Below are 24,981 nucleotides of genomic sequence, written 5' to 3' on the forward strand. Positions count from 1 at the left end.
TTTTTTTTTTTTTCTCCTTCCAATAGGAAGAAATCAGAATTAGGTTATGTAGCAGTTTTAACAACCCTGACTCTACTCCCAAGTTTAAAAAGCTGTCTTTGGAGGTAAATTTAGAAATGAAATATATGTGTAAACCAGAAATCTGCTAAATACAGTGCCTTTCAATGAGAAGCAAAAGGCAGTGAATTCAAAACAAGCCTGGCAAGAAGTGAGGTTTGATTTCCTACTGCTCCTTTCTGGAGGGGACTCTTAAGCTTTCCCCATTCTCTCTTTAAATTATTCTCAAGTGGCCAGCTCTTCGCTATGTCGTAAAGACCTTTCTCTGTGAGCTACAGAACAGAAATACCAGTCTAGTGTGTATGCTTTTAGAGTACCACTCCAGGTCCCATTAATTCCATTTTCCCTAAGTTTAGAGATCTGAGGGTCTAAGTTTACAAATGGATCCCATAATTCATTATTTCTCATGTATCTCTAAAGACTGCTACTTTAAAATAAGTCATTGGGATATCTGTATCCTATTAATGTCAAGGAAGGCAAAGTGAAAAACTAGTTCTTATTTATCAACTTAGCTATGATGTTACAAATATTTACTTACCTTTTTAACATCGTCTGCACTCTGCTTTACACTATATACTACTTTTTCAATATATTCCGCTTCCCCAGAATTCTGGGCAGCTTTGCGCTTAAGCTCTTCCACATTCCTCTCAAGCTTGCTGATGCGTTGGGAGGCGTTGGTCAGGCTTTCCTCAGAGGCTGCAGTTTCAGATTCAATCTACAGGTGTAATGTTAATCATTACAAGTTAAGGGGAGTTGAGGCTGCTCTGCTGGTTTGCACTAGACCAAAAGCATTGACAGTTTAAAGATAGCTTAGATCAGTGGTTGCGACCAGATATCCTGCATATTATTTATTTACATTACAATACATAACAGCAAAATTACAGCTATGAAGTAGCAATGAAATAATTTTATGGCTCGGGGTCACCACAACAAAGGGTTGCCGCTTTAGGAAGGTTGAGAACACTGGCTTAGATAAAGTGCCCAGCTTCAGTCATTTCTGTGTCATATTTCACTTTTGTTTGCTGATCTAAAAGCTACGATTTTTTGTTTGTTTTCTGAGAGGGTTTCTCTATGTAACATCCCTGGCTGTCTTGGAACTTACTCTCTAAACCAGCCTGGCCTCGAACTCAGAAAGAGCCACCTACCTCTGCCTCCTGAGTGCTGGGGTTAAATGCATGTGCCACCACTGCCCAGCTTTAAGCTACGACTGATAAAGAATTTTTTCTTGATGTTAAGAACCACCTTCAGGCAATCTGATGTGTTTAGCTAAAGAACATTCACAACTGAGCAACTTTGAGAAGGGATTTCCAATAAAAATTCCAGATTATTGTGAAAGGAAAATGATAGCTTCCAGTCATTTTTTTTTTTTAGAAATTCCTGTCAGCTCGGTAGTGAAGTGGGAGTTAACTAGTAACTGAAGACACAGAGACTAGGAACACTAGGAACACTGAGTTACCCCAGAAGAAAAGATGCCTGGACCACTGGTAAGGGTCTATAATTGATCTCATCGGAAGGATGAACACTGTCTTTTAAAACCTAGAAGCAGCTTAGTATGTTTCACAAAACTTAGTATTACCCACAAAACTAACTGAAAGCAAAATGTTTAACAAAGCTAATGTTGGCAGAGAAACAGGCCACAATTTGCAAATCAAACTCAAGATTCTCAACCTCTAAAATGTACCATTAACTTGAAAAAATGTAAATAATTAAAATTAATTAATAGTTAAAATTTTGAAGCAATAGTGTTTAGTTTCGGACAAACTTTCACTTTGGATGAGGGAAAAATAAAAGGGTTTAATGTGTCTCAGAGCCCTTTTATTTTTTTCCCATACAAGTATTTTCCACTAAGAGATAATTTACATTTATTTTTACAAAATAATCTTTAGTGTTACAAGAATTCTTGTCCTTAAATAACATCATGTGAGTGTTTTCCCCATACAGCTCAGCTCTAAATACCTTACCGATGTCAGCAGGTTTTGGGTTCCCTGGATATCCTCATCAGCTTGTTTGATGGCCGCCTCTGCTGCAATCTGGGCCTTTTCAGCCTCTTCTAACGCTTCCTTCACCATGTCTGCAGTGACTTTGACATCTGTTGCACTTTTGCTGAGCAAAAGAACAACACTGCTTTTTAATATGAAAACATTTTTCTCTTGGGAAAATAGCATTTTCTTTGAAAGCATATCCTCCTGGAAGACCCTTCATTAGTTAAAGTTCTCTTTTATAGCAGGCTAGCTACAGCAGGTGACACCCTACCCACCCACCCACCCAGATTGCCAATGTGTCTTCAGATACCTTGCTCTTTTTGCTTCTTCCAGCAACATCTCAGCTCTGGCAATGTCAGCAGCACTTTGCTGCAAAATAACTTCGACTTGAGAAAGGGTTTCAACTCGTTCCCGAATGTCTTCTGTCAGGTTCTGTAACTGCTGTGGAGTGCTAGGCATTTCCATTTTCAGTACTTCATTAGCAACTGCTTCAATACTGTCCAGATCAGCACTATCCTCTGAAAAGTCAAGACAAAAATCAGGGCTGGTTCACTCAGCTGCAGCACGTCAGTACTTGCAAGGTTACAAGGATATAATCTTCTCATTTCAGAGACAAGCCCCTCCATGCTTTAGGCTGGAGAGGTCATGGAAGAGGAGGAACCACACAGGTTTTGAAAGACATTTTGGGCTGGAGAGTATTGTGGGTTAACTGTGGCTTCAGGTTATGGAAAATTGAGGCTGGCATTTAAAGATGGGGCTGCAAGGTGACAAAGCTTCACACTTAACATGAGGTTGGTATAATCTGTAAGAGGCAGGACTGAGTTCAAGACTAGCCTGATCTACAAAGTGAGTAGGGATAGCTAGGACTGCGTTGAGAATTTAATCTCAAAAACAACAACAACAAAAACATGATATTCCTTACCAGATATCTAAATTTAGGAAATCCTGGAAGGGAGAGTGAGTGCAACAAGAATCAAGGCAGTCTATTTTCAGCAAAACTCTGGAGCTTGATTTTCCTATGTGTTGTTAAGCTTTAATTATATAGGTCAGATCTGTTTTTATTTTTTGACTGTCTAAGAACATAAATATGGACCCCAAAGGACTTAAACAGGGAGGAAAAAAAAATACATGGTTGAGTCACAGGTTCCACATCATGTTTCCAATTGTCATTGAGAAGCAGTTTTTAGTAGTCATTTCTCTCAACAGGACAGTGTTCCTTGGATCAAATGAACACCAAGTTCCCATTAGTCCACTTTTAGAGTCACATTTCACTTCCAGTGGCATCTGTGTATGGGCCATGGCTAATTTCTGAAGAGATGCAAGGAAATGCCTAAAGGGTTCTTTCCTCCTAAAAGGGCTAGCAAAGGAGTAGGGAGGGGTCCTCTTCTTCCATCAGCCAGTGTCTTCATGTCAGACTACAATTTGTAATGATGGGGCCATCTCAAGAATGTAGTTGGTAGGAAAGAAAGAAGAGGCAAAGTGAATGAGTCCAGACCCATGAAGTTACACTATTTTTGGACTATTATGTGAGATCATAAATACTCTTCTTGACTAATTCTGATTCAATTATAAGTTTTCTTACAGCCAATTAGTATCCATGTTGATAGCATGTGAACTATAATCAAACTTAAAATTTGGACCAGATTCTAGAGATTTCTTTCTCCACAGAAAACATTGACTGTGAGGTTCTGAATATAGATGACACAGGCTTGGGGGCATTGCAAAAGTATCTCCTTCAAGGTCCTAATGATAGAAGTTGTAATTCAGTTTTCAGGGTCAATGTTTTGGCTTCTTGGTAGCTACTTGGTGTGGCAGTGCTTGCAGAACACAAGGGAAGGTTATTTACAACATATACTCTAAGAAAAGGAGGTCTACAGAGTTCAGAGTGCTTACTGCTCATCAAAGTACGAGTTGGAGATAACATTCACTTGGGCTGCTTACAAATGCCTGCAATGCCAGTTCTAGGGGATCTGATTTCCCCTTCTGGCCTCCATGGGCATCTTTGTACACATATGTACATATATACAATTGTTTCTTAAAATGCTCTCCCCGCCCCCGCCTTTTTAAGGCAGGCTGCATCTCCTGTAGTTTTTCTATGTAGTCAATGGTGATTCTGATGCCTGTTTTTTGCTTCTACCTTTCAGGTACTGGGATTTCAGACATGTACCTACATGCTTGGCTTGAAATGAAGATAAGTCTTAACAGGGATATTTTCTGTTACTTTAACTGAAACATAGATAGTAATTGTTGCCTCTCAAACAGAACTTTGTAGGAACAAATATCTGAAAGTCTCATAAAACAGAAACACTACTTACCAGTCAGGAAGTCTCTGATCTGCTTGATGAGGTTCCTCAGGTCCTCATTGCTCTTGTCCACTTTTTCTTTGGTAGCATTTGTTTTCAATAGGACATCCTGAGCATTCTGCTTAGCTTCATCTGCTCTCACTTTTGCTTCAGAGACCTAAACATGAAGAATAAGCCGTGTATGAAAGTATCTTGCTCTATCTAAAGCAGCCCAGGATGTCAAACAGTATAAAAAGTATTATTGACAAACACAGAAACAAATTCCTATTTTAAATATTTTAAACAAAATATTGTGCTTTTATGTAGACTAAAAGCACTCAATATGCACAGGAATTGAAATTTCTGTTCAGTATTCTTAGGGCTAGCATTAAAAATGTTTCAAAACTGCTTTTGGCTTCTCTAAAACACTTGGCGATCTAAGAAGGGTATGAGACACTTTAGAACATTGCCCAATTGTGAGGTACAACAATAATACAGTCTCTCAAATTATTAATCTAAAATTTATGCTGCTTTCTCCTAACATACATGTTATTCCCATGAAGAGAAAGTAAATTCTTAGTCGGAATAAGAACCTCACTGCCACCTTTTTGACCACGCAGAAACATCAGCTTTCACAATGGTCAGTGAATTTGGTCAGCATGTGGAACTGTTTTCTTTTCAAATCCTCTCTACAACTGCAAGCCAATAAACAACAAAACCTGAGTCCATTAAATGACTTACCATTTTGGAGAGCTGTTCCACTTCAGCCAGGGCACTCAGAACATCACGGTCAAAATCCATGGCTTTCTGCCAGGCGCTATGGGCCACAGTGACCAGACCACCACATCCAGGCCCCCCACACTTCTTCTCTCCTTGGTCAGTTCTGCAGTTGGGTCCTCCACATTCACTTTCAGAACAATCGGCCCCTGGAGGCGTTCCGCAGGTCTGCAATAAGCCAAGGGTCAGGCACAGGAGTTCAGGGTAAGTCAGCAGGAGAACAGCTGGGTGACCCAGAGAACACAGGTGGTCCTCGGCAAGGATACTTAAAAAGTGTTTGCAATGTAGGTGCCAGCCAGTTTGCTTCCATTGAACTTATCTCCATGCCTTCTACTCAAATGCTGAGGGATAGCATATGAGTTCTGCTTTATCAAGTTCTATCAGTATGAGAGTCAGAACTGAGTTGGACTGGGATGGGAAGGTACTCTGAAACTGGTTAGGCCCAGCACCAAGTACTCTGGTGAATATGGTCTGCTATCTGGTACATAACTTTGACATGTAACTCACATCATCAAGAACAGATGAGATGTAGTGAGAAAAGTTGCCAAAGGACAGACAGACAGTACTGAGGATTTAATGTAGACGGGGAAGCAGGAGTGAACTGACGAAAGTTCTAGAACATTTCAGATGGCAAGGGAGACAGTCTGTATGAACAAAGGTGGATGTTGCTATTCCACATCCCTTTAACAACCCCACCCGTCTAGCACTGAGTCCTTTCACATGGCTATGGCGCACAGATGCAAACAGAAATTCCAAGCATGCTGTATGATAGGAAAGGGCTGTGCAGGAAGAAAGTTATATTTAGCACTTTTATGGAAATTGTACTGAAGAGAGGCAGGGATTACTGCAATGGGAAGCAATTACCAGAATATCTCCAAACAGGAAAGTATTGTTTTAAAGACACAGTGTTTTTAGTAGAGATACTGTGAACTCTTTGGTCCAAATAATTGTAAAATAACTATAATTCCACATATACTAACAATTAAAACATGGATCTTTCACATATCGGGTTTATAGCCCATAAAACACTTTAGAGTAATTATAGTCTATTTGCTATGGAAGAAAAAAAGTCCTACTCAAGACTTGAACTTAGAGCCTTATGGATGCTGTTTTTAGAAACAGGCTGGCAACACAGTAGATCTGCTATGGTTCAGCAAACATGAGCAGGGATAAAAACTAGCATGGCTGAGCTTTTCTCTACGAAGAATGAGAAGTGCCTGAGGGACACGAAGATGGAAAGACCCTTCACAAGAAAATGGCAGTACAGAGCCCACAGAAATCTTTCATAGGGTACTGACGACAAGAAGAGTAAGAAAACAAACTGTGTCTTATCAGAAAAGTCTGCAGACAGGATGCTCATCTAGAAGGCCAGAGCCATTCCTTCACACCTACATACTGCCCACTCTTGAGTTGCCCTCCGTTAAGAAGCTGAATCCCATTAGCAAGCTTAGCTGTACCTCACTGCAATTTGTAGAGATTTTTTAAATGACTAATTTTTCTCATTAGGATTTGTAAAGAAGGAATCCTGAAACATGAAGAAAACTAGTATTTTATGTAGAAATGTGGGAAGCTGTGCAGTCTTATGTGTAAGTTATGCTGAAGCTAGGCCTTCTTTTTCTTTTCAACAAAATTGCGTTAAGAGATTTGTGTGTTATAAAAAATAAAAAAAAGAAAACCTAACTAAAAAAAAAAGAAGAAAGAAATTTGTGTGTTAAAGCATCATGCAATAATGAATTCTAAACCTTGCAGGTATCCATAAAATTGCTGACTATTTCAGACTGCATGTGGGTAGTGGGCAAGAGGGACTATGGCAACCACGGAATGGTTAGTAGAGTTTTTCACCATCTTTAGTAAGTTAGAAGCAGCTCAGCTTGCTAGGTTGTTGTTTTGTAATGGAAAGAACTTGGAAGTGGGTGGTTGGTAGGCATGGGTACCCCAAACCCCATAAATGGGTGTCTTCTTTGTGGGCTTTCTACCTGATTCTTAAATTCCTCTGTCTAGGCTGAGAAAAACTAGAAAATAATATTGGTGTGTAAGTAAAACTAGCTCTCAGTTCTCTGGTTCCCTCCCATGAAAAACAATAAGGAAACTGGAGGAAAAAACTGGCTTGGCTTTCTTTTGGCTTTTTGCCTGATTTTCATTAAGCTCACTACTCAGTTTCATATGGCTCCAGAGTTACTTTTTAAAAGCATCTAAGAAATTAATCTGCTTTCTAGGACAGTTCAGACTTTAATCCTTACCAGGTAATATTACTGGAACAAAGGATGTTAGCCAACACTGATGGAAACACTTGGCAAAGTCTGTCTCCGAACAAGTCTCGATTCTTCCACTTGGATATTGTAGTTCAAAGGAAAACATGCAAGTTTTTTTTTGTTTGTTTGTTTTGTTTTAGGGCACATTATAAAAAGGGTCCAATCTCAGTAAGAAGCCCCTCAGCTAATACAGACGATGGGGGGGGGGTGTCCTGACTCTTGGTGGTCGCACAGAGGTACAGCTAGAGGCAGGAGTAGCTAGGAAGCACTTGCTCTGGCTAACCCACACTGTACCCCAGCACCTTGAGCACTTGGAGTCACCTCAGCAGGTTTGCAAATGCAATACTAAAGACAAGGTGGAAGGTTTTTGTTTGTTTTCTCAGTCTCCTGGGAGACCACAGAAAATGAGACCAAATCCCAAGCCTCACCATCTCAGCAGCAGCTGACAGATCTAGACTCTGCAGTTTGCCGGCAAGTTCGTCCAGAAGGCGTGCCTGTTCCTCTTGTTTTTCCTTGAACTGGGACTCTTGCTCCAACATCAAATCTTCTACTCTGTCTCTGGTGAGTGCTGACTGCTCCACTGTGCTGTTGGGATCTGTGGTGGAGGCATTCACCCTCTTTTCTGCCTCGAGAGAGATCTGGAAATACTTGGTGATACTATCCAAGGCACCTAGGGCAAGAAGTGAGATTGCCTACAATTATTCTCCTTGTTCCTGGTTCTTAACCAACCAGGGCCCATATTTGGTATTTTGTGGCCCTGAATGATATTATAAAGCTTTAAGATTCAAGAAAAAAATTTTAGAAGTAGAAATTCCCTTTAATGAACAGTAAATCTCTTCTGTCCCATTAGTACCTGGTCAAAATATGGAGGATGCCAAACACTGGGGTGAAAATCAGAAACTAAGCTATCATGCACATGCTGTTTCTACACAAAGTCAAACATCTAAATCCCGGTGTTGGGCAGCCTGGAGATAACCAGATGACTCTTTCTTTTTATCTACTTGGGTCTATTAAAATGATTATTATATGCAAAAAAGAACACAATAAATTTTGGCTTTGGGAACCTACAAAAACAAAATGTATAATGCAGAATTGTGTCATTAATGTATTTTTACCTTTGCTCTTTGGGGAGAGTCTTATACAGCCCATGATATTAGTAAGGAAAATAGTTTCAAAAGTTACTTCTTAAGTAAGCAGTAATCTCAAATGTGAAAGGATTTGCAGAATTAACAACTTAATGTTTTTAATATTCACAAGGCTAAGGAAAGGGTAGGGAGTTAAATTGGGAAATGGACCACATTTTAACTCAATGTAGCCTGTGCTACACCTTGCTTCCAGGTACTATATTGGAAAGCCAAAAACTTTAAGCCCCATTTTGCCAAAGACTAAAATAACAAAAGATTTAAAATTGTTAGAAAAAACCATTTTTTAGGAAGTATTAAGAGGGTTATTTATTATCCAAGTTTGAGATTCCTGCACAACAAGTCCTCACCCTGAATATCGGAGTTTTTGATGAATTCTAGCTGCTCAGCCAGTTCTTTCACAGTCTTGTCAAGGCTCTTTGCCTCTACCTGCAGTGCATCTAGCTGTCCAGCTGTGCTATTGCTCTGTGAAGCTGTTTCAGATAATTTCATTTCTACTTGACTCATCTTTTCTGTAACATCTTTGGTTAATTTCCTGTAAAAAGAAAAGTAAAAATTGGCCCAAACTGTCAAATCTCACCACACTGGCCACTAGTATAGTTCCTCTCCCTCCATTTTCACCAAATTCCTCTATGTTCTACATTTACTCCTACAAAGGACAATTAGAGCTAACAGCTTGTCACCAAATACTTTGGAGAAAAACACAAGTGAAGCCTCAGCTCCTTGGTGGTAGTGGTGGTGGAGGGTTCCAAGACTCTGATGTAAAATGAGCAAGGGTCAGTGTAGGCTGCCAGCTCTCGATGTTAAGCGGCTACAGGCCCTGTAAGTCACAGACTCAAGACCCAGTGCCGAAGAATGTCTCCCACTCACCTGCCAAAACCCTTTTCTCTGAACCTCACCTCAGCATTCTCCTTCAAGATGGGATGTGATGAGAGAAAGCCCTGCACCCTATCATGAAGATAGCAGGAGCCACCCGAAGCGCTTCCCAAATATTCTATGCTCCACGCAAAGTTGCATTCAGAGAAGTCTCTTCTGTCCACAAAACAATACCCTTTTATTTAGAAAAAGCTGAAAAGCAGTGATCACCTCTAGAGAATGAAACACAGACTCGAGACCCATCTCCTCTCCTACTTGTGTATATATGATGTCTGTGTGCACACATACCACAGAGGAATGTTCAAGAAGACATGACCCCTGGGAATTACTGGCTCACCTCAAAGAATCTAATGTCTTCTCAAAAATATGATAGTCACTGTAAAGTTCTGTAAAATCACCCAGCAGCCATCCTGGCAAGTCTTTTCTTATCTACTCTGGATGCTGAGGGAGGACAACCACCTTAGATCAAGAATCTGGGTTCATTAAGCAACAGACTATACAGGCCCTGTCTTGTCTCTTAAAGAAATCAACAACAAAACATGTAAGGTGTAAAAATTCTAAAAACAGGCCAATAGAATGGCTCAGCAGTTAAAACTTTACTAGCCTGACAACCTTAGCTCGATCCCCAGGAGCCCCACGGTAGAAGGAGAAACTGACTACCCACTGGTTGTCTTCTGACCCCCACATGTGCTCCATGGCACAAAGGCTACACACCTACACACACACACACACACCTACGCACACACACACACACACACACACACCTACACACACACACCTATACACACATACACCTACACACACACATACACACACACACACGTTAAGAGGAAAAAAGCTAAAACTTTGGGCATTTTTTTTTTAAATGCTACTTAAGAACTGATGAGATGGTCAAGTCAGTAAAGTGCTTGCTGCTAACCCTGACAAATCCAGTTCCACCCCAGAACCCATGTGGTAGGAAGAGAACTGGCTCTGCCACATTTTGTGTTCTACATGGGCTCCAAGGCTTGGGTATACCTTGAATTTCCAAATACATAAATAAGTATTTTTTTTTAATGCTCCTTAAGCTGAAAGGATACCATGAATGACCCAACACAAAGAACAAGCACTGAAAAAGATTATAGGATTTGTAGAATGATTTTCCTGGTGATAATTTTCCCCAGTGTTTCACTCTTATTAACTGACTGATTCCAAAGGCTTCCACTTCTTTTCAGGTCTCAAAATCTTGCTATTAAAATAAACCTGGCTGAACCATCTCACCTGGCTGGTGAGATGACGGTTCCACAGGTAAAAAGGTACTTACTGCGAAGTCTGATGACCTGGGAAAAGCTGCCTGCTGACCTCTGTAAGTATACCATAGCAGGAACATGTCTACACATGTATAAATAGGCAATAATTTCAAATATACTGATATTTTTGCTGAACTGGGGAACAAACCTAGGACTTGATGGACTCTCAGTGCTGAGCTATCTCTCCAGCCCAAAGAGTGTATTTACACATTCTTTGTTGCTGTTCTGTTTGTTCTCACCATATATCCCAGGCTGGCTTCTAATTTGTGATCTTTCTGACTCAGCTTCCCTAGTGCTAAGATCTAAAGGCCTGTGCCACCACACCCGTCTCCATTTTCCTTTTTGTCCTTCAATTCCTAAGTCTTACTGCTTGCTGTTTTGGGGTTCCTTTTAACAGTAGTTGAAATAGTGAGGGCAGGGAAAAGGCTAGGATACAGGGTAGAAACATGGCCCTCAATTGTATCTCCACTCAATTCATATTGCTTTAATTGATACAAAGAAACAGTATTGCATCAAAGAAATGAATATCAAGAGAAGGCCCAATGAGGAGGTTGCTTTGGTGCAGGCATTTCATGGTTACATCAATGGTGCCTTTCATAGGACAGCAGCCGAACAGAAAAATAATTTGGGAATAAGAGTCTTATCTGTGGCCATGGGTGTTCCCTAGTATTAGCGATACTTAAAATGACAATTTAGGGTCATAATTTTTCTTTGAGTGTGTTATCATTGCATAGATCAATCATTGTTGGGCAATGGCAAGAGAGAGACTCAGGAATGAACATGCTACCCACATTCACAAGCCTCATACATATCAAAGCCGAGACTCTACGGACCTTCTGCCTCAAATCCAGCTTTGCTGCAACAGACAGAAGTGGAACACTGAACTCACACTTGTTCTACTCATCTTGAACACTGCTGATAAGCAAGGGGCCCAGAGCCGGAGTAACTGAACTAAGAAAACCTAGCAGAAGTACTACCCTGAGAAATCTTGGTTATTCAAACTTTGAAAAACCTTCATGAGTGGTTTTCAGCTTATTAGTTACTTACTCTGCTTCCTCAAAGAGATTGCCAATGTTTTTCAGTGGTTCTGCCGCTGGGCTCTGGGCCAGGATGTCTTTTATCTCATTGACTTTCTTCTCCACAGAGTCTACGGTCTCCCGGTATGGACCAATCACACCACTGATTTTCAAAGCTTTGGCTTTCTCCAGGAATTTGTGGGTCCTGTTGGTCAGCTCACCAATGATCACATCCCAGAGAGCAAAGCACTGGTGGCAGGGTGTGCAGTCAGGGAAGACCCCCGAGTACCCTCGGGTGCACTTGTCACAGCGTGGACCCTCAACACCCTCCACACAGACACACTGGCCTGTGGCCTGGTCACACTGTGGGGTCTCAATTCCCCTGGGATCACAATCACAGGCTGGAAAGGAAACAGAAATGCTAGCTGACATTAAAAGCATCAGTGACAAAACTAGGCAATTAAAATCCTCAAACTGTTACAGCCTACAGTGGCTTGACTTAGCATACATGACTCAACCCTGATGACTCTTTCTTAATAAGAGTAATGGTAATTTAAAAATCAACAGATACAGCACAAGCATTATAGACATGTTTTATATATATCACACCATTTAATTTTCACACCATCCCTATGGGCTAGGCAAAATAGTTATCACCATTTCTCTGAAATGGAAACAAGGTAGAAACACTACATGACCTATTTCAAGTCTCACAGCATGGAAAAGACCAAGCCAGGAGTCAACTCTGCGTCTCTGAGAGCCCATCTTGGCCTCCATCCCACTTCTGCATCTCTTTGAGTCTGAGCTCCCACCTCCAACAGCAGTATAGACGATTCAGACTACATCCTGATGTGATAGAAGCCTTATCCTAAAGAAATAGCACCTGAATAATTAAACTTACCTGCTCACAAAACAAAGCACTGAGTACCAGGCAGTAAACTTGGTCAACAGAAAACTAAAATGAATAAACCTAAAATGAACAATCCCCAGATCACAACTTTCTAAGCACCAGACATTTTGTTTCCCTCCATTTTTTAGGCAATGATTTATCAAACCAGAAGCCGCTTAAGCTGTCAATCACTTTGGGTATGATTCCTATACCATTTGTTCTCTACGTTCCTTAAAAATTAAAGAATCTCTGCCGGGTGATGGTGGCGCACGCCTTTAATCCCAGCACTCGGGAGGCAGAGGCAGGCGGATCTCTGTGAGTTCGAGACCAGCCTGGTCTACAGAGTGAGTTCCAGGACAGGCTCCAAAGCCACAGAGAAACCCTGTCTCGAAAAACCAAAAAAAAAAAAAAAATTAAAGAATCTCATGGTCAGTTTGTGAGGTTATCGTCCCTTTTGAAGATTAAAAAGAGATTTAAACCAGCTGTGGTAGTACACGCCTTTAATCCCAGCAGGCATAGATATCTGAGTTCCAGGTCAGCCAGGGGAGTTGGATGAGCAGGCAGCATATTAAAGTCACAGGCGTGCAATAGGCCGAACTTTGCTTTAAATCATTTCACTGTGGGTTCTTACAGTGGAATGTGTAGAGACCCAAAAAGACCAGGGAAAGGCCTGGCCAAGTCTACGTCTGTCAGTTTTTCAAGTGAATAGGAAGAGTTCAGATAACACTTCTGTTAAGTTTTAAGAACAAGTTTCCATTTCATTTGGTAATATGCAGCTTTCTCCCAAGATCCTACCATCTAGTAGAACTGTAAAACACAACACAAGAAGCAAAGTAACCTAGTGTTTTAAAGGAGCCAGGTAGTTTCTGGATGGGCTGGTGACTCAGTGTAGCTGCTACAACAAAACGTGATTATTTAAGGGACTTTAATTTTGAGTAATTAAAGAAAATGTTTAAATTGCAATATCAAAATAGTCTTCAGTAGAAAGGAAGAGACCAACAGAATATATGACTAGTGTCATCAACAGGTCAACAAGAAGACCGGTTTTGCCATCAAGGCTGCATATCCAGTCCTGGAAAGTCTTTGCTGATGGTAAAGTCGGCAACACAGGTCAGGGAACTATCAGCATAAGACTGTTATAGGTAGGGCTGGAGAGATGACTCAGTGGTTGAGGGCACTGACTGCTCTTCCAGAGGACCTGGATTCAATTCCAGCACCCACAGCAGCTCGCTGCTGTAACTCCAGTTCCACTCTCACACAGACAACACCAATGCATAGAAAACAAAAATAAACAAAAAATTTAAAAAAGCGTTATTGGTATTTCTGAGAAGTTCAAAGCCAAGGAACAGAAAGTTAACCTGAGAAATTGCCAGAAATACTACCAAACACACCTGTTAAGTGATGACTGTATTGAAAAAGTTGAAATTGCAGACCCTAGTTTCATTAAGATTTCTTGTTTCTGAACAGTTAACTGGTTTCCCCATAAACAGAGTTCAACTATGCCTTTTGAAGTTGGCTGGCACTCTCCTAACACAGCTAGAGATGCACGTGGGCCACCTCCATTTCTCTATATAGGAAATAATATGTGCTGCCCCTTTGAATTTTCAGACTATGAGACTACACCATGTAAGGATACTGGGGAACCATAGGTGGCATGCTCATTGCTCACAGAGAAGTTTCCAGGTTACCTGAAAGATCTTCCAATCTGGGTACCTTTGAGGCCCTTTAATAAGAACTGCATACTGAGTATGATATTCAGGAGAAGAGCTGAGCTCCAGGGTACTGGAGAGAGAGTGCATTAGGTAAAGTGTTTGGTGTATAAACACAGGGCCTAACTTTGATCCATAGTACCCACATTAAAACGTCAAGAGTGATGGCTTATAACTCAGCCCTTGGGAGATAGCTCCTAGAGACTGATGGCCAGCTAGCTGAGCCCAGTTGGTGAACTCCAGGCCAATGAGAAATCCTGTCTCAAAAAACAAGGTGGACAGCTCCTAAGGAAAGGCAGAGAAGGTTGTCTCTTTGCACGTGCACACACATATGTGTGCTCTCTCTTGCTCACTCTGTCTCTCTCCAGAGTAAAAAAATCTAGATATTATAGAAGCTTGGAAACTTACCTGTGATGTCTGCCACAACAAATACAAAGAACTCTACGACAAACAGGACATCTCTTATCACTTAGATAGAGATAGGGAATCCCTTTATCCAGATAGAATGAATGAAGTAAAGAAATTTGAAGATGAAGGATTTATGGAAGGAGATGATGAATGAAAGATAGACTGTCTCTGGTTAATTAATCATAGCAGGTTTTACCTGTGATAATCTGACCTGGCTGCTAAAAAGAAAGAAGAAAGAAAGAAAGAAAGAAAGAAAGAAAGAAAGAAAGAAAGAAAGAAAGAGCGAGCCTATTTGAGGGACAAACAGATATGGTCTTCTAAGTGGTAGACAGTAGATGTGTTCACTTCTGGGTAGGATCTGCCATACTGTTCAAATGATTGCTTGGATTAACCCTTAAAATAACTCTATATTGTTTGATCTGGTGTGGTACTAGGGGATAGAACAGTTTAAAACACATTTATGTGAATTCGTGTACTGCTCAGACCTTTTGGAAGGATTACAGTGGTCTATGGTCTTGATTGTGGCAGGATGTAAACTGCTCAGACATCTGCTGCCTGTGGTTATTTCAAATATGCTGACCTTGCCCATATCCAGTTAACAACTATATCTCCTTTGACAAAATGTTGGCCATAAAGGCAACACAGATGCCTTCACTGGAACTAGATCCATTGCATACCTGTCACTGCTGAAGAACTATCACAATGTTATTCTTCCATGTTTTCTGTGAGTATGTTTATAGCTGGCAACTACTTTTACAGCATTTTGACAGCTGCTATCACAGGCAGAAAGACTACCATGCTGGAAATGTGCTAAAAGTGAATACGAGGTGGATGTTACTACATGAAGTGGAGCTGCTGTCATGGCTAAGGATTCAATACCTGGGAATAAAACCTGCCCAAAGGATGTAACTTTTACATTTGAACAATCTGGGTTTTTGTTATTGCTGTTTTAACCAAACTGGCCATTATATGTATGTATATATGTATGTGTGTGTGGTGTGTGTATGTGTATGTATGTACGTATATATGCAAAAAGTGTTAATCATGTGTATTTTAAAAACTAGTAAAGAAAATATCAACAGCAACAATGACAAAAACCTAACTCCATTATTATCTGTGTATATATGCTGTTCTGTTACTAAGGCTGTTATTTTTTTAAATATTTATTTATTTATTTGTTATATATACAATATTCTGCCTGTGTGTATGTCTATAGGCCAGAAGAGCGCACCAGACCTCATTACAGATGGTTGTAAGCCACCATGAGGTTGCCAGGAATTGAACTCAGGCCCTTTGGAAGAGCAGGCAATGCTCTTATCCACTGAGCCATCTCTCCAGCCCTGATATTTTTTTTTTTAAATCATGATTTCTAAGAGGTAGATCCACAAACAATACTGCACAGACTTAAAAACCACTGAAAACATTAACCAACTTCTCTGACAATGGAAATTCACCTATGTACCTATTTCTTGGACATGTAAGGTTCCTGCTTCCTTATAGCCTCCTCTTTCTGCTCATTAAACAGAATCCACTTTCATTGACTTGACATTAAAGCATCTCACTACCTGGTGAAACCAAACCTTCCCAGAACTCAAGCTAAAATCATTTCTTGAGGGTCCTTCTCATAGGCATGTTGTGACATGATGTCTGTGTTGTCTTCTAGCTAGGATAATCATTTCCTCTCTTTCAACACCAGCTGCTGGCAGGAGCACCAGACTTGTGGCAAGAGCAAGGACCCTGGGCTCCACAGGCCTGCCTGTGGTCCTGGTTCTGCCCTCATTAGAGGTATGGCTCTGGGAAAGCCACTTAACCTCTGAGCCTGAGATCCATCAGCTATAACAGAGGCTATATTCATCTGCATAGGTTATTTGTTGTATCCACATAATTAAGAAGGGGTGTATACTATACCTAAAAAGTGCTCAGTACTAAAATAGTTCTTTGAAAATTTATATACCCCATTTTCCCCAAATAGCCCATTAAGAGCCTTCAGGTTAGGCAAGAGCACCTTTTGAGATAAGACCTCATGGAGCCCAGGCTGGCTTTAAACTCATTATGTAGTGAAGAATGGCTCTGAATTATTTATCTCCCACAAGGGCTGGGATTACAGGTGTATCCTGTCAGGCCTACCTACTCACTTTTCACTGTGCATCTACTATGACTGTTCCCTTTCTGATTTTGAACATAGAAATGATGCAACTTGAGAATCAAGTAGTGGGTATCTGCTGCCCCCACTTCCTACCACATCCTACCCCATGGCTTTGCCCATAAGCATCACCACAAGTTAAAGATTTGCTGACAGTTTGCATGGAAGTTACCATTTCACTAAAAACAAAGGGCTACAGGGACGACCATGAGTTTAATCACCAGAAGTAACAAGATAGGAGAGAACTGACCCCTGTAAGTTGTCTATTGACCTCCTTATGTGTGCCATGGCAGTCTCCAAATATTAAAAAAAAAAAAACTATTCTCGATAGCAAAGACATCTTAATACTTTCATTCTTTTATATGCAGTTTTCATCTTTCTGACATTCCAATCCCTTTCTTTTTTCTGACCTTGGTAACAAAGCTTCAAGTCTGGAATGAAAGTTGAAGGACAACTGATTCCAGCTCCCATCATTCCTGGAGTCCACAAGCTTTTAAATGAAGACTAAAAGAGTAAACATGTTAGGTTTTGCTGGCCATTCTGCCTGTCTGTACTATTAAGTCTGGCATTGGAGCACAAAAGAGCTACAGAAAGTTATCAAGACATGAATGCAAAGCTTTACAGGGTAAATAAATCTGGGTTAGTTGCTGTGCTGTCTATAGCATGCTCACCTATCAAGTGTAGCCCAACTCAGGGGGTACATGTGTTCTGTCATTAGGATTATACAAGACAAACCTTCTTCATAACTGAAATTATGGTTCTCTAAAAGCTCAAACACAGTCTTATTTCCTGAGTCACAATGGAAGTAGCAAAAAAGAAGATAGGCTGGATTTGGTGGTGTGTACTTATAACACTTGGGAAGTCAAAACAGAGAATTAGGAGTTCAAGGCCAGCCTATCTCAAAAGAGCAGAGGGTGCAGGGAGGAGAGTAATTGTGGAAGAATGAATATGTAGGCAAGGAATGTATGGTATTTCCTTCTCTTTTTTTTTATGGTCTTGAGGAATGGAAATTAGGTCTTCCCACGCAGGGGGTGAACACTGTAACACAGAGTTTCCCAGCCCACCACCCAGAGCCCACACCTATGCCCTGACATTGCAGTTTCACTGATTAGAAAGCCACTGCCTTTTAGGAACCTGTGGCCTTACAAGGGCACTGCACTCCTCCCTTTGCCATCTATGAATGGACAGAAAGATTCCTCCTGTGACCTCGACCCTTGTGGGATACAGAACAAAGCTTCAGGCTGTACATTGAACTAGCACGGTCAGCCCTGGGTAGATGTCTTTCCATTCCAGCACAGTGGTGGGCTTGTTCAGACTTGGCACAATAGGCCAAGAGCCCCAAGTTCCCTGAACAATTGGAACATTCAACCATTTGTATGCCAGAGGCTCTAATCATTTGCTTTTCACATAACTACATTTTTTTTCCCATAAGGAGATGACTTAACTATGACCTAAGTCCTTCTACAAGCAGTTTTCTGGATGGGAGCAAAAAGTCCAAATTTGTGCCCTCCAACAAACTGTTTCAACTGAGAATAGATTGGCAATTCACTATGAAATACCAGAAGAGTGTGGTCTTTAATATCTGATGCTCTATGGGGTCCTCCCATTGTCAGTGCATTCCAGTATCAAGATCCCTGAGCCGTGTCTCACTCCACACTGCTGCCCCTGCCCTCAGCCAACAAGAAGCCTTGTTGCCACCCAGGCCACCCACAGCTCCAGGGCTGGCAATGAACCCTATTCTCCAACCCTGGTAGTTCCAGGCTTCTCTCTTGGGGCTTTGTAAATTCTGAGTCTTTGTCAGAGTCTCAGATTCTTGTTTAGGGGCCTGCCTGAATGGGGGCTAGAGTCCTATACATTTCTTTTGGCTCCTGAATACCAAGAGTCTGCTTAGTTCTCCCTTTCTACAACCCCCACTTCCCCATCTCAGAGACTGTGGAAAGACAATGTGGAGTGTTATGTTAAAAAACACAGTGATGAACAAATTGCCAGTGTGAACGACTAGGTCAAGCACCCTAGACTTTGACATTTTAGGAGATGGAACTTCCTGGCTCCATCTGAAATAGAGGAGGTTGGAATGATGGCATGATTTGGGAGGAAGCAAGGGAAAACAGAATTTGTATATCCAGGTCCTATCAGTCTCTCTTAGGGTGTTTTTTCCTTGAGCCCACATCCAGAAACTGTATTTCCAAGGGGCTTGAAAACAACTTTTTAGTGGTTGGGCTAAAGGGATCTAAGAGTGACAAATGTAGAAAGATGATTTACTTTTAAAAGTAAACTCTATGTGTATTATATGAAAACTATGTATGTTTTTATATAATAAGAGAACTAGAAAGATCAATACCATACAGAGAGAGGTACATGTGGCATTGCTTGAACTGAATCAGGCAGTGGCCCCATCAATGTGCTCTTTGCATGGAGTCACTCCATTTGCCTGCCTTCCTGCTGCCCTTGAGCCACTGGGACCAAGCCAGCATAATAATCTTTGTAGTGTCTTTACAGCAAGTCTGTTATCTTAAGGAGAAAAAGGAAATACAAAGGGAAGAGCAGACAGAGCGGGTATGCCCAGTGATGCGTTACAATGATGCTTTCAGGACCTTCTAATAAGAAAGTCAAACCTTACTAGGAAACAACATGGGGTGTTAGAGAACTATAAATGGGAATGTACTTATTTATGGACAAAAGAACATCATCCCTGTGCGAAACAAACCATTACCTAAAATGTCTATATAAACCTGCCAGCAAACCTCATCTCACTGAAAAATCAGATGCAATTTGTTCAAGTCTGGACCACTATTTCACCCTCCTATTCTAAGGCATGAAATCTAGGTCTCTACATCTATAGGAGAAACTGAAGAACTAGCTACTCCTTGAAGAGCTATTTCTTGTTATCATTGTACTCCAAAGAGGAAAAGGCCATTTTTACATTTTGAGTTATACAAGGACCTACAAGAAAAATACATCAAGAAGCACGTAAGATAGTTAACTATAGGGAAGATTTACCCCAAAATATGCTTAAAACATAGGGAAGGAAAAGTTGAGAACAGATGGATGACAGGTTAAACAGCTTATAAATAAATAAATAATATTTTTTTTAAGGTCTGAAAAATAACTTGCCTGGTTAAAACAATGGTACGATATAAAAATTAAGCAATCCTTCTGACTCATGGAGTTATAATAAGTGGGATTTTTGTTTGTTTTTGCTCGTTGAGATAGGTTCTTATTAGGCTGACCAGCCTGGCCCAGAACTTTTGCTATTCCTGCTTCAGACTCAAGTGTTAGCATTTACAGGCTGAGCTACCACATTCGGCAGTAAGTTCTATTAAGAACTCTCTGCCTGAATGAGAATCTGGGTTTGAATCACATTGAAAAGACTTGGAACTCCAACCATATTCACTTAACTCAGGGTTCTCTATTACCCCCTTCTAATCTCACTGGTGGGCGCTGTATTAGCAGCCTGTTTCAGAGTCTGCTTGAGTCTTGGAATTGACTGGCTTACTGGAGTAACCACATCTATGTAAGCACGATTAAGGGAGCTGTCCACAGAATACTGCTCAGAGAAGGAAACAGATCAGTTTGTTGGCAAGCATGGCTCAGGTAGCCTCACTTCGCTGAGACTGTGTATACTGTAGGGTGTGCACGTGTCCTTGCCTGTTTGTGTACCAAGACAGATGACACTCCCCTTGGTGTGGGGCTGAAGAAATGAGCACACCCTCTGTTTACTAGACACATTTATCCATTAAGGCTAGATTAGTTCTTTCAAAAAAAAAAAAAGAGCACAAATTTATGTCATTTTGACTACACTTTAGAGTTTACCAAAGGCCCTTGCAGACCTAAGATCCCCATCCTCACCCAACCAACCAAAGAATCAGCTTGGGGCTTGCCCTCACCTCGGCATTCCACATCAGGGTCTCCCCAGAAGAGCTCCTGGCACTCGCTGCAGGTACGGCCTCCAAAGCCCGGCATGCACTGGCACTGCCCGGTGAACTGCAGTCCAAACAGAAGACCTGTCAGGTGGTTTCAGTGAAGAAGCTAGTTGTAACCTGTCCCAACCCAGTTAAGTGACAGAAGTGGAACCTGGACACCTGTAGTGCAGACTGGGGAGAAGGTGTCACACCAGCACTTCCTAGCTGCTCTCTTGTAAGGGGCTTGGAAAGGTTTCTAGCATGGGAGGATTTCAGCATCTTCACTCTTTCCATAGATTGACACCAATCCTGGACCCCCTCTTGCTCATCTAACTCTGGGGTGTGTCAGTTTTAGCCTCTGCCAGCAGGTGCTATGCTGCGGATGGCTCTGTATTTTCTTGCAAGCCGAATCAACTAGGGCCAGACAAGGGAAGGAATGATATGTGAGTCTGCCTCCATGACTGCACACTATTCTGAAATGCTATGGATGGTTAAATGAGGACCTTGTGCACAATAACATTGTCTCAGTCAAGGAGGACAAGCAGAGACCGACAGCCAGTATATATCCGCATACCAAGCTGGGTGCTATATGTTGGCCTTCCTCCATATGGGGCAAAGTCACCTGATGGGCATCTCAGAGGCCTCACCCCTAGTCACAGTCCCTCACCTCATTGCAGGATGGCCCAAAGGAATGCGCAGCATTGCAATCGCATGGCTCACAGCCGGTCCCACTGGCCAGCTGCCAGGTATTGGGTGCACACTGATCGCAGTTCTGACCGATCACATTGGGAAGGCATGAGCATTGACCAGTGGCTTTGTCACAGTGGCAGTCAGAGCCATTACAGTGCTCCTTCACGGTGCCCAGGGAATTGCAGACACACTCTGAAATTGAACAGCATGATCAAATGTACATCTGATCACATTCACAGCATACAGAGGTTAGTTCCATCTAAACAGCTAAGCTTTGCTCTCTCAAAATCTCAATGTTGACATTCAAGAAAAAAACTAAAAGTAATCTTTACAAAAACCACACACACAAACCTGCTTAGCATCCTATAGAAGTTCTCATGATAACTATGCATTTGAAACTTCCCAGGCAGATGACAGACAAGCCCACACAAATGTAATGACAGATTTTTACTTGCCTAGGAATATTTTCATGATACATAGATTCAAAAGATTCAAAATTTGAAAGATTTCAAACTTTAAAAATTTAATTGGAAATTATAAAAATACACCAGTGGGAACTGAGACACTAAGTGATTTCAAACTCTGGGCAGGAAGCAGCCACAGCATATGTCAGAAGCAGCAGGTACAAGCCCTGTAAGCTAAAAAGATTTTAAGGAATCCAGCCCTGCGGGTCCCCAACATTCCACTTATTTATAAACAAAAACAATGCCTGTGTGCTTTGCAGCCAGAAAGCCTGGCTGATCTCCCGACAAGACAGATAATCAGGTCTGAATGATTTTTCTGCTGTTACTTCTTTCTCTGCCTTAGGCGAGAGGCCTACTTAGAAAGGTATAGCCCACCCACAGTGGTAATTTAGGTCTCTAAGACCCACCCAATCAGCAAGTTCATGGAAAGACCACACCACCACGCACTCTACTGCATGGTATTCATCTTGATGACAGACACAACTTCCCCTGGCACACAGCCACATCTTGAGATTTGTCTTGCCAAAGAATAAAGATTTACAGATTGAAAAAAAAATCCAGTCTCATCTTACATTTGTTGATTATGAAATTTTGCCTCACTGAACCAGCGTTTCTCCCTGTGAAAGAAGCAGCCCAACAGCAAAATCCTGATTTTAAAAAAGGGGGTTGTTGTGGTGGTGGAGATCCCGTAGTGGGCACGCTGTATGAATCTTACTTCTACAGTCCTGCCGAAGAGCGTCACCGTAGTATCCATGCTGGCAGAGCTGGCAATGGTCCCCTTCTGTGTGGTACAGGCACTTGAGGCACCTTCCTGTCTCCTTGTCACAAGCTTCTGGATCAGTAGTATCAATGTTGTGGTGACACTGACAAGGCTGACATGACCCCCCAAAATCTGAGGGATTGCCGAAAAACCCAGAGGCACACTCATCACATCTGGGGCCTATTGGAAAATAAAACCAAGCACAATATTCAGTTTACCCTATCTAAAATCACGCTCATAAGTCCACTGGCATTCCCAGCCTGGGGACCAAACAAGCAATCACTCATTAGTACCATTATATAATTTACCAAGTCTATGATCTCAAAGAGAAGGAACAGACTTCTAGCTGTGAAGGAAAAGTATTCTGTGCTCCCCAACACTGCTAAAGCAGGCTTAGATGCCACAGCATGGTGGGTGGAGAAGGCAAGGAGCTAAGCAGAGATGAGACCATGAAAGTGTAGTTGGGTGTTAAAAATCCTAACCCAAGCATTAGCTAGAAATAATCAGTGATCCCCGTGAAAAGCCAGGAAAATAAGTTCCTCTTTGGTGGCCCCATTTCTTAAGAACCCTAAAATCACATGCGTGAAATACTTCTTGGGCTGTGCATGAGCCTATCCAGAAGTTTGTCAGCAGCTTCATGGCTGGAATAAACAACTTCCAACACACACATGCACGCATGCACACACATACACATGCACACACGCACACACATGCATGCACACACACATACACACACACGCACGCACACACACGTACACACACACGGCTAGCTTCACTCAGCAAGGACCAATCCTGCTCTCTGATGTATCTCCTGATGATCTTTTTTTAGCCTGCCCTAGGGCCACCACAAGGCTTCCAAACACTCACTACAGGTTAAGTTATGGGAAGAAAAAACTAAAAAGTAAATTATTAATCTTTATTGTACTTAAAACTGAGAAAGTATTCCTGAGAATTGTCATGTATTCAAATGGTGGCGATCCTGTTGCTTTAACTCCATTATCCTGCACACCAAATCAACTCTGCCCCATATGCTCCTGAATCCCTTAAGTTTTAATGAAGGACTGTAAAGGTGAACTTTACTGCTTCAGTCTTCATCTTTTTCTCACTAATAATAAACTCAGACGCGTCTTCTCCCATCGCCTTTGTGTGTATGACTTACCAATGTAACCAGGATCACAGACACATGCAAGCTGGAAAGTAATGGGGTCTTGATAACAGCTCCTGGCAAACTGGCGTCCACTGTCAGGACCATCTGGGCAAGGGCAAGGGCGGCAGTGGTCTCCAGACCCAATGATGGGATCACCATAGTAACCAGCCAGGCACCTGTGGTGGGTGCAGAAGACACTGAGCCCTGACCCAGTCATAAGAACAGGTTTGGAAACTGTAATCTGTTTGAGGACATGATTCCTCATTTTTCCTATTCCAAGGAACTTTTTAGAGCAGCAACAGACGTTCTTAAATTTTAGTTAAAATCCCATGAAGGACTTTGTTTAAACAGGTTGCTGGGCTCCTGAACCAAATATTTTGATTAACAAGGTTCCTGGTGCTGCTGAAGCTGGCTGATATGGGGAACACTTGCAAGATAATGTATTTAGGATGATACCCTTGGATGAGCGTGATGATCTTCACTAACTGTTACCCAGAGAAATAGTTTCCAATGTGGACCTCACCATCCATGGGCTGCCTACCTGCCCTGGACACTTGGCTTTACATTCTCTTTGCCTTAGGGAGTCAGTCTGCATGGCTTATTCTTCTTAGCCTGTATGTGAGTATGGAGGATGGGGTGAGGATGGGGGTGCTAGAGGAGATACAGTTAGCAAGACAATCATGGCCATGGGGCTAAGCCATCCTGAAATCCAGCTTTCACCCAACAGCACTGATAGGGATGCTTTACAGCTGTGACCCCTGAGTCCATCTCTTACGTGGTTCCAAACCTGGGCAAGAAAGAGGGGTGTTCCTAGCTTTCAAACCCATCACGTCCAGAATTTTTAAGACTGGAGATCTGTGAGGGCTGAATGCTTTGCAAATGCTTGTACACCTAGATGCAGAGCCTCATTTTGACTCAGCCTCCCAACTTTGAGCAAGGAAGACTGCTGACCTCAAAGTAAATGTTAACTAGGGTGCTTTTGATTTCCCATATAACACGAAAGCTTGAACCTGGCTATCACACATACAGAAGTTCTAATTCATTCTCCCACAGTTTTAAAGCAATTAGCACAGCTGGGCCTGCAGTTCACCTTCAAAGGTTTCTACTTCAGTGTGTTGTCTATGCTTTTTTAAAAATTTATTTTATTTTATTTTTCCATTCAAAAATTTACACTTCCTCCCCTCCTCCCATTCCCC

At 41.7% G+C, this 24,981-nt stretch overlaps 1 protein-coding gene across 1 annotated transcript in view; it reads right to left on the reverse strand.

Moving 5' to 3' along the window:
- Positions 1-24,981, reverse strand: part of Lamb1 (laminin subunit beta 1) — a 66,196-nt gene that overhangs the window by 1,857 nt on the left and 39,358 nt on the right. The window contains exons 20-31 of the mRNA XM_005343881.2: positions 23,798-23,961; positions 22,594-22,818; positions 21,392-21,606; positions 20,710-20,806; positions 11,705-12,074; positions 8,843-9,027; positions 7,779-8,020; positions 5,063-5,266; positions 4,355-4,499; positions 2,350-2,557; positions 2,019-2,160; positions 596-772 (exon numbers count right to left, since the gene is read on the reverse strand). Coding sequence (XP_005343938.1) covers positions 596-772; positions 2,019-2,160; positions 2,350-2,557; positions 4,355-4,499; positions 5,063-5,266; positions 7,779-8,020; positions 8,843-9,027; positions 11,705-12,074; positions 20,710-20,806; positions 21,392-21,606; positions 22,594-22,818; positions 23,798-23,961 — 2,374 coding nt within the window. The remainder of the gene's footprint in view (positions 1-595; positions 773-2,018; positions 2,161-2,349; positions 2,558-4,354; positions 4,500-5,062; positions 5,267-7,778; positions 8,021-8,842; positions 9,028-11,704; positions 12,075-20,709; positions 20,807-21,391; positions 21,607-22,593; positions 22,819-23,797; positions 23,962-24,981) is intronic.

The sequence above is a fragment of the Microtus ochrogaster genome, chromosome 1 (assembly GCF_000317375.1).
Source record: "Microtus ochrogaster isolate Prairie Vole_2 chromosome 1, MicOch1.0, whole genome shotgun sequence".
Classification (NCBI taxonomy): Eukaryota; Metazoa; Chordata; class Mammalia; order Rodentia; family Cricetidae; genus Microtus; species Microtus ochrogaster.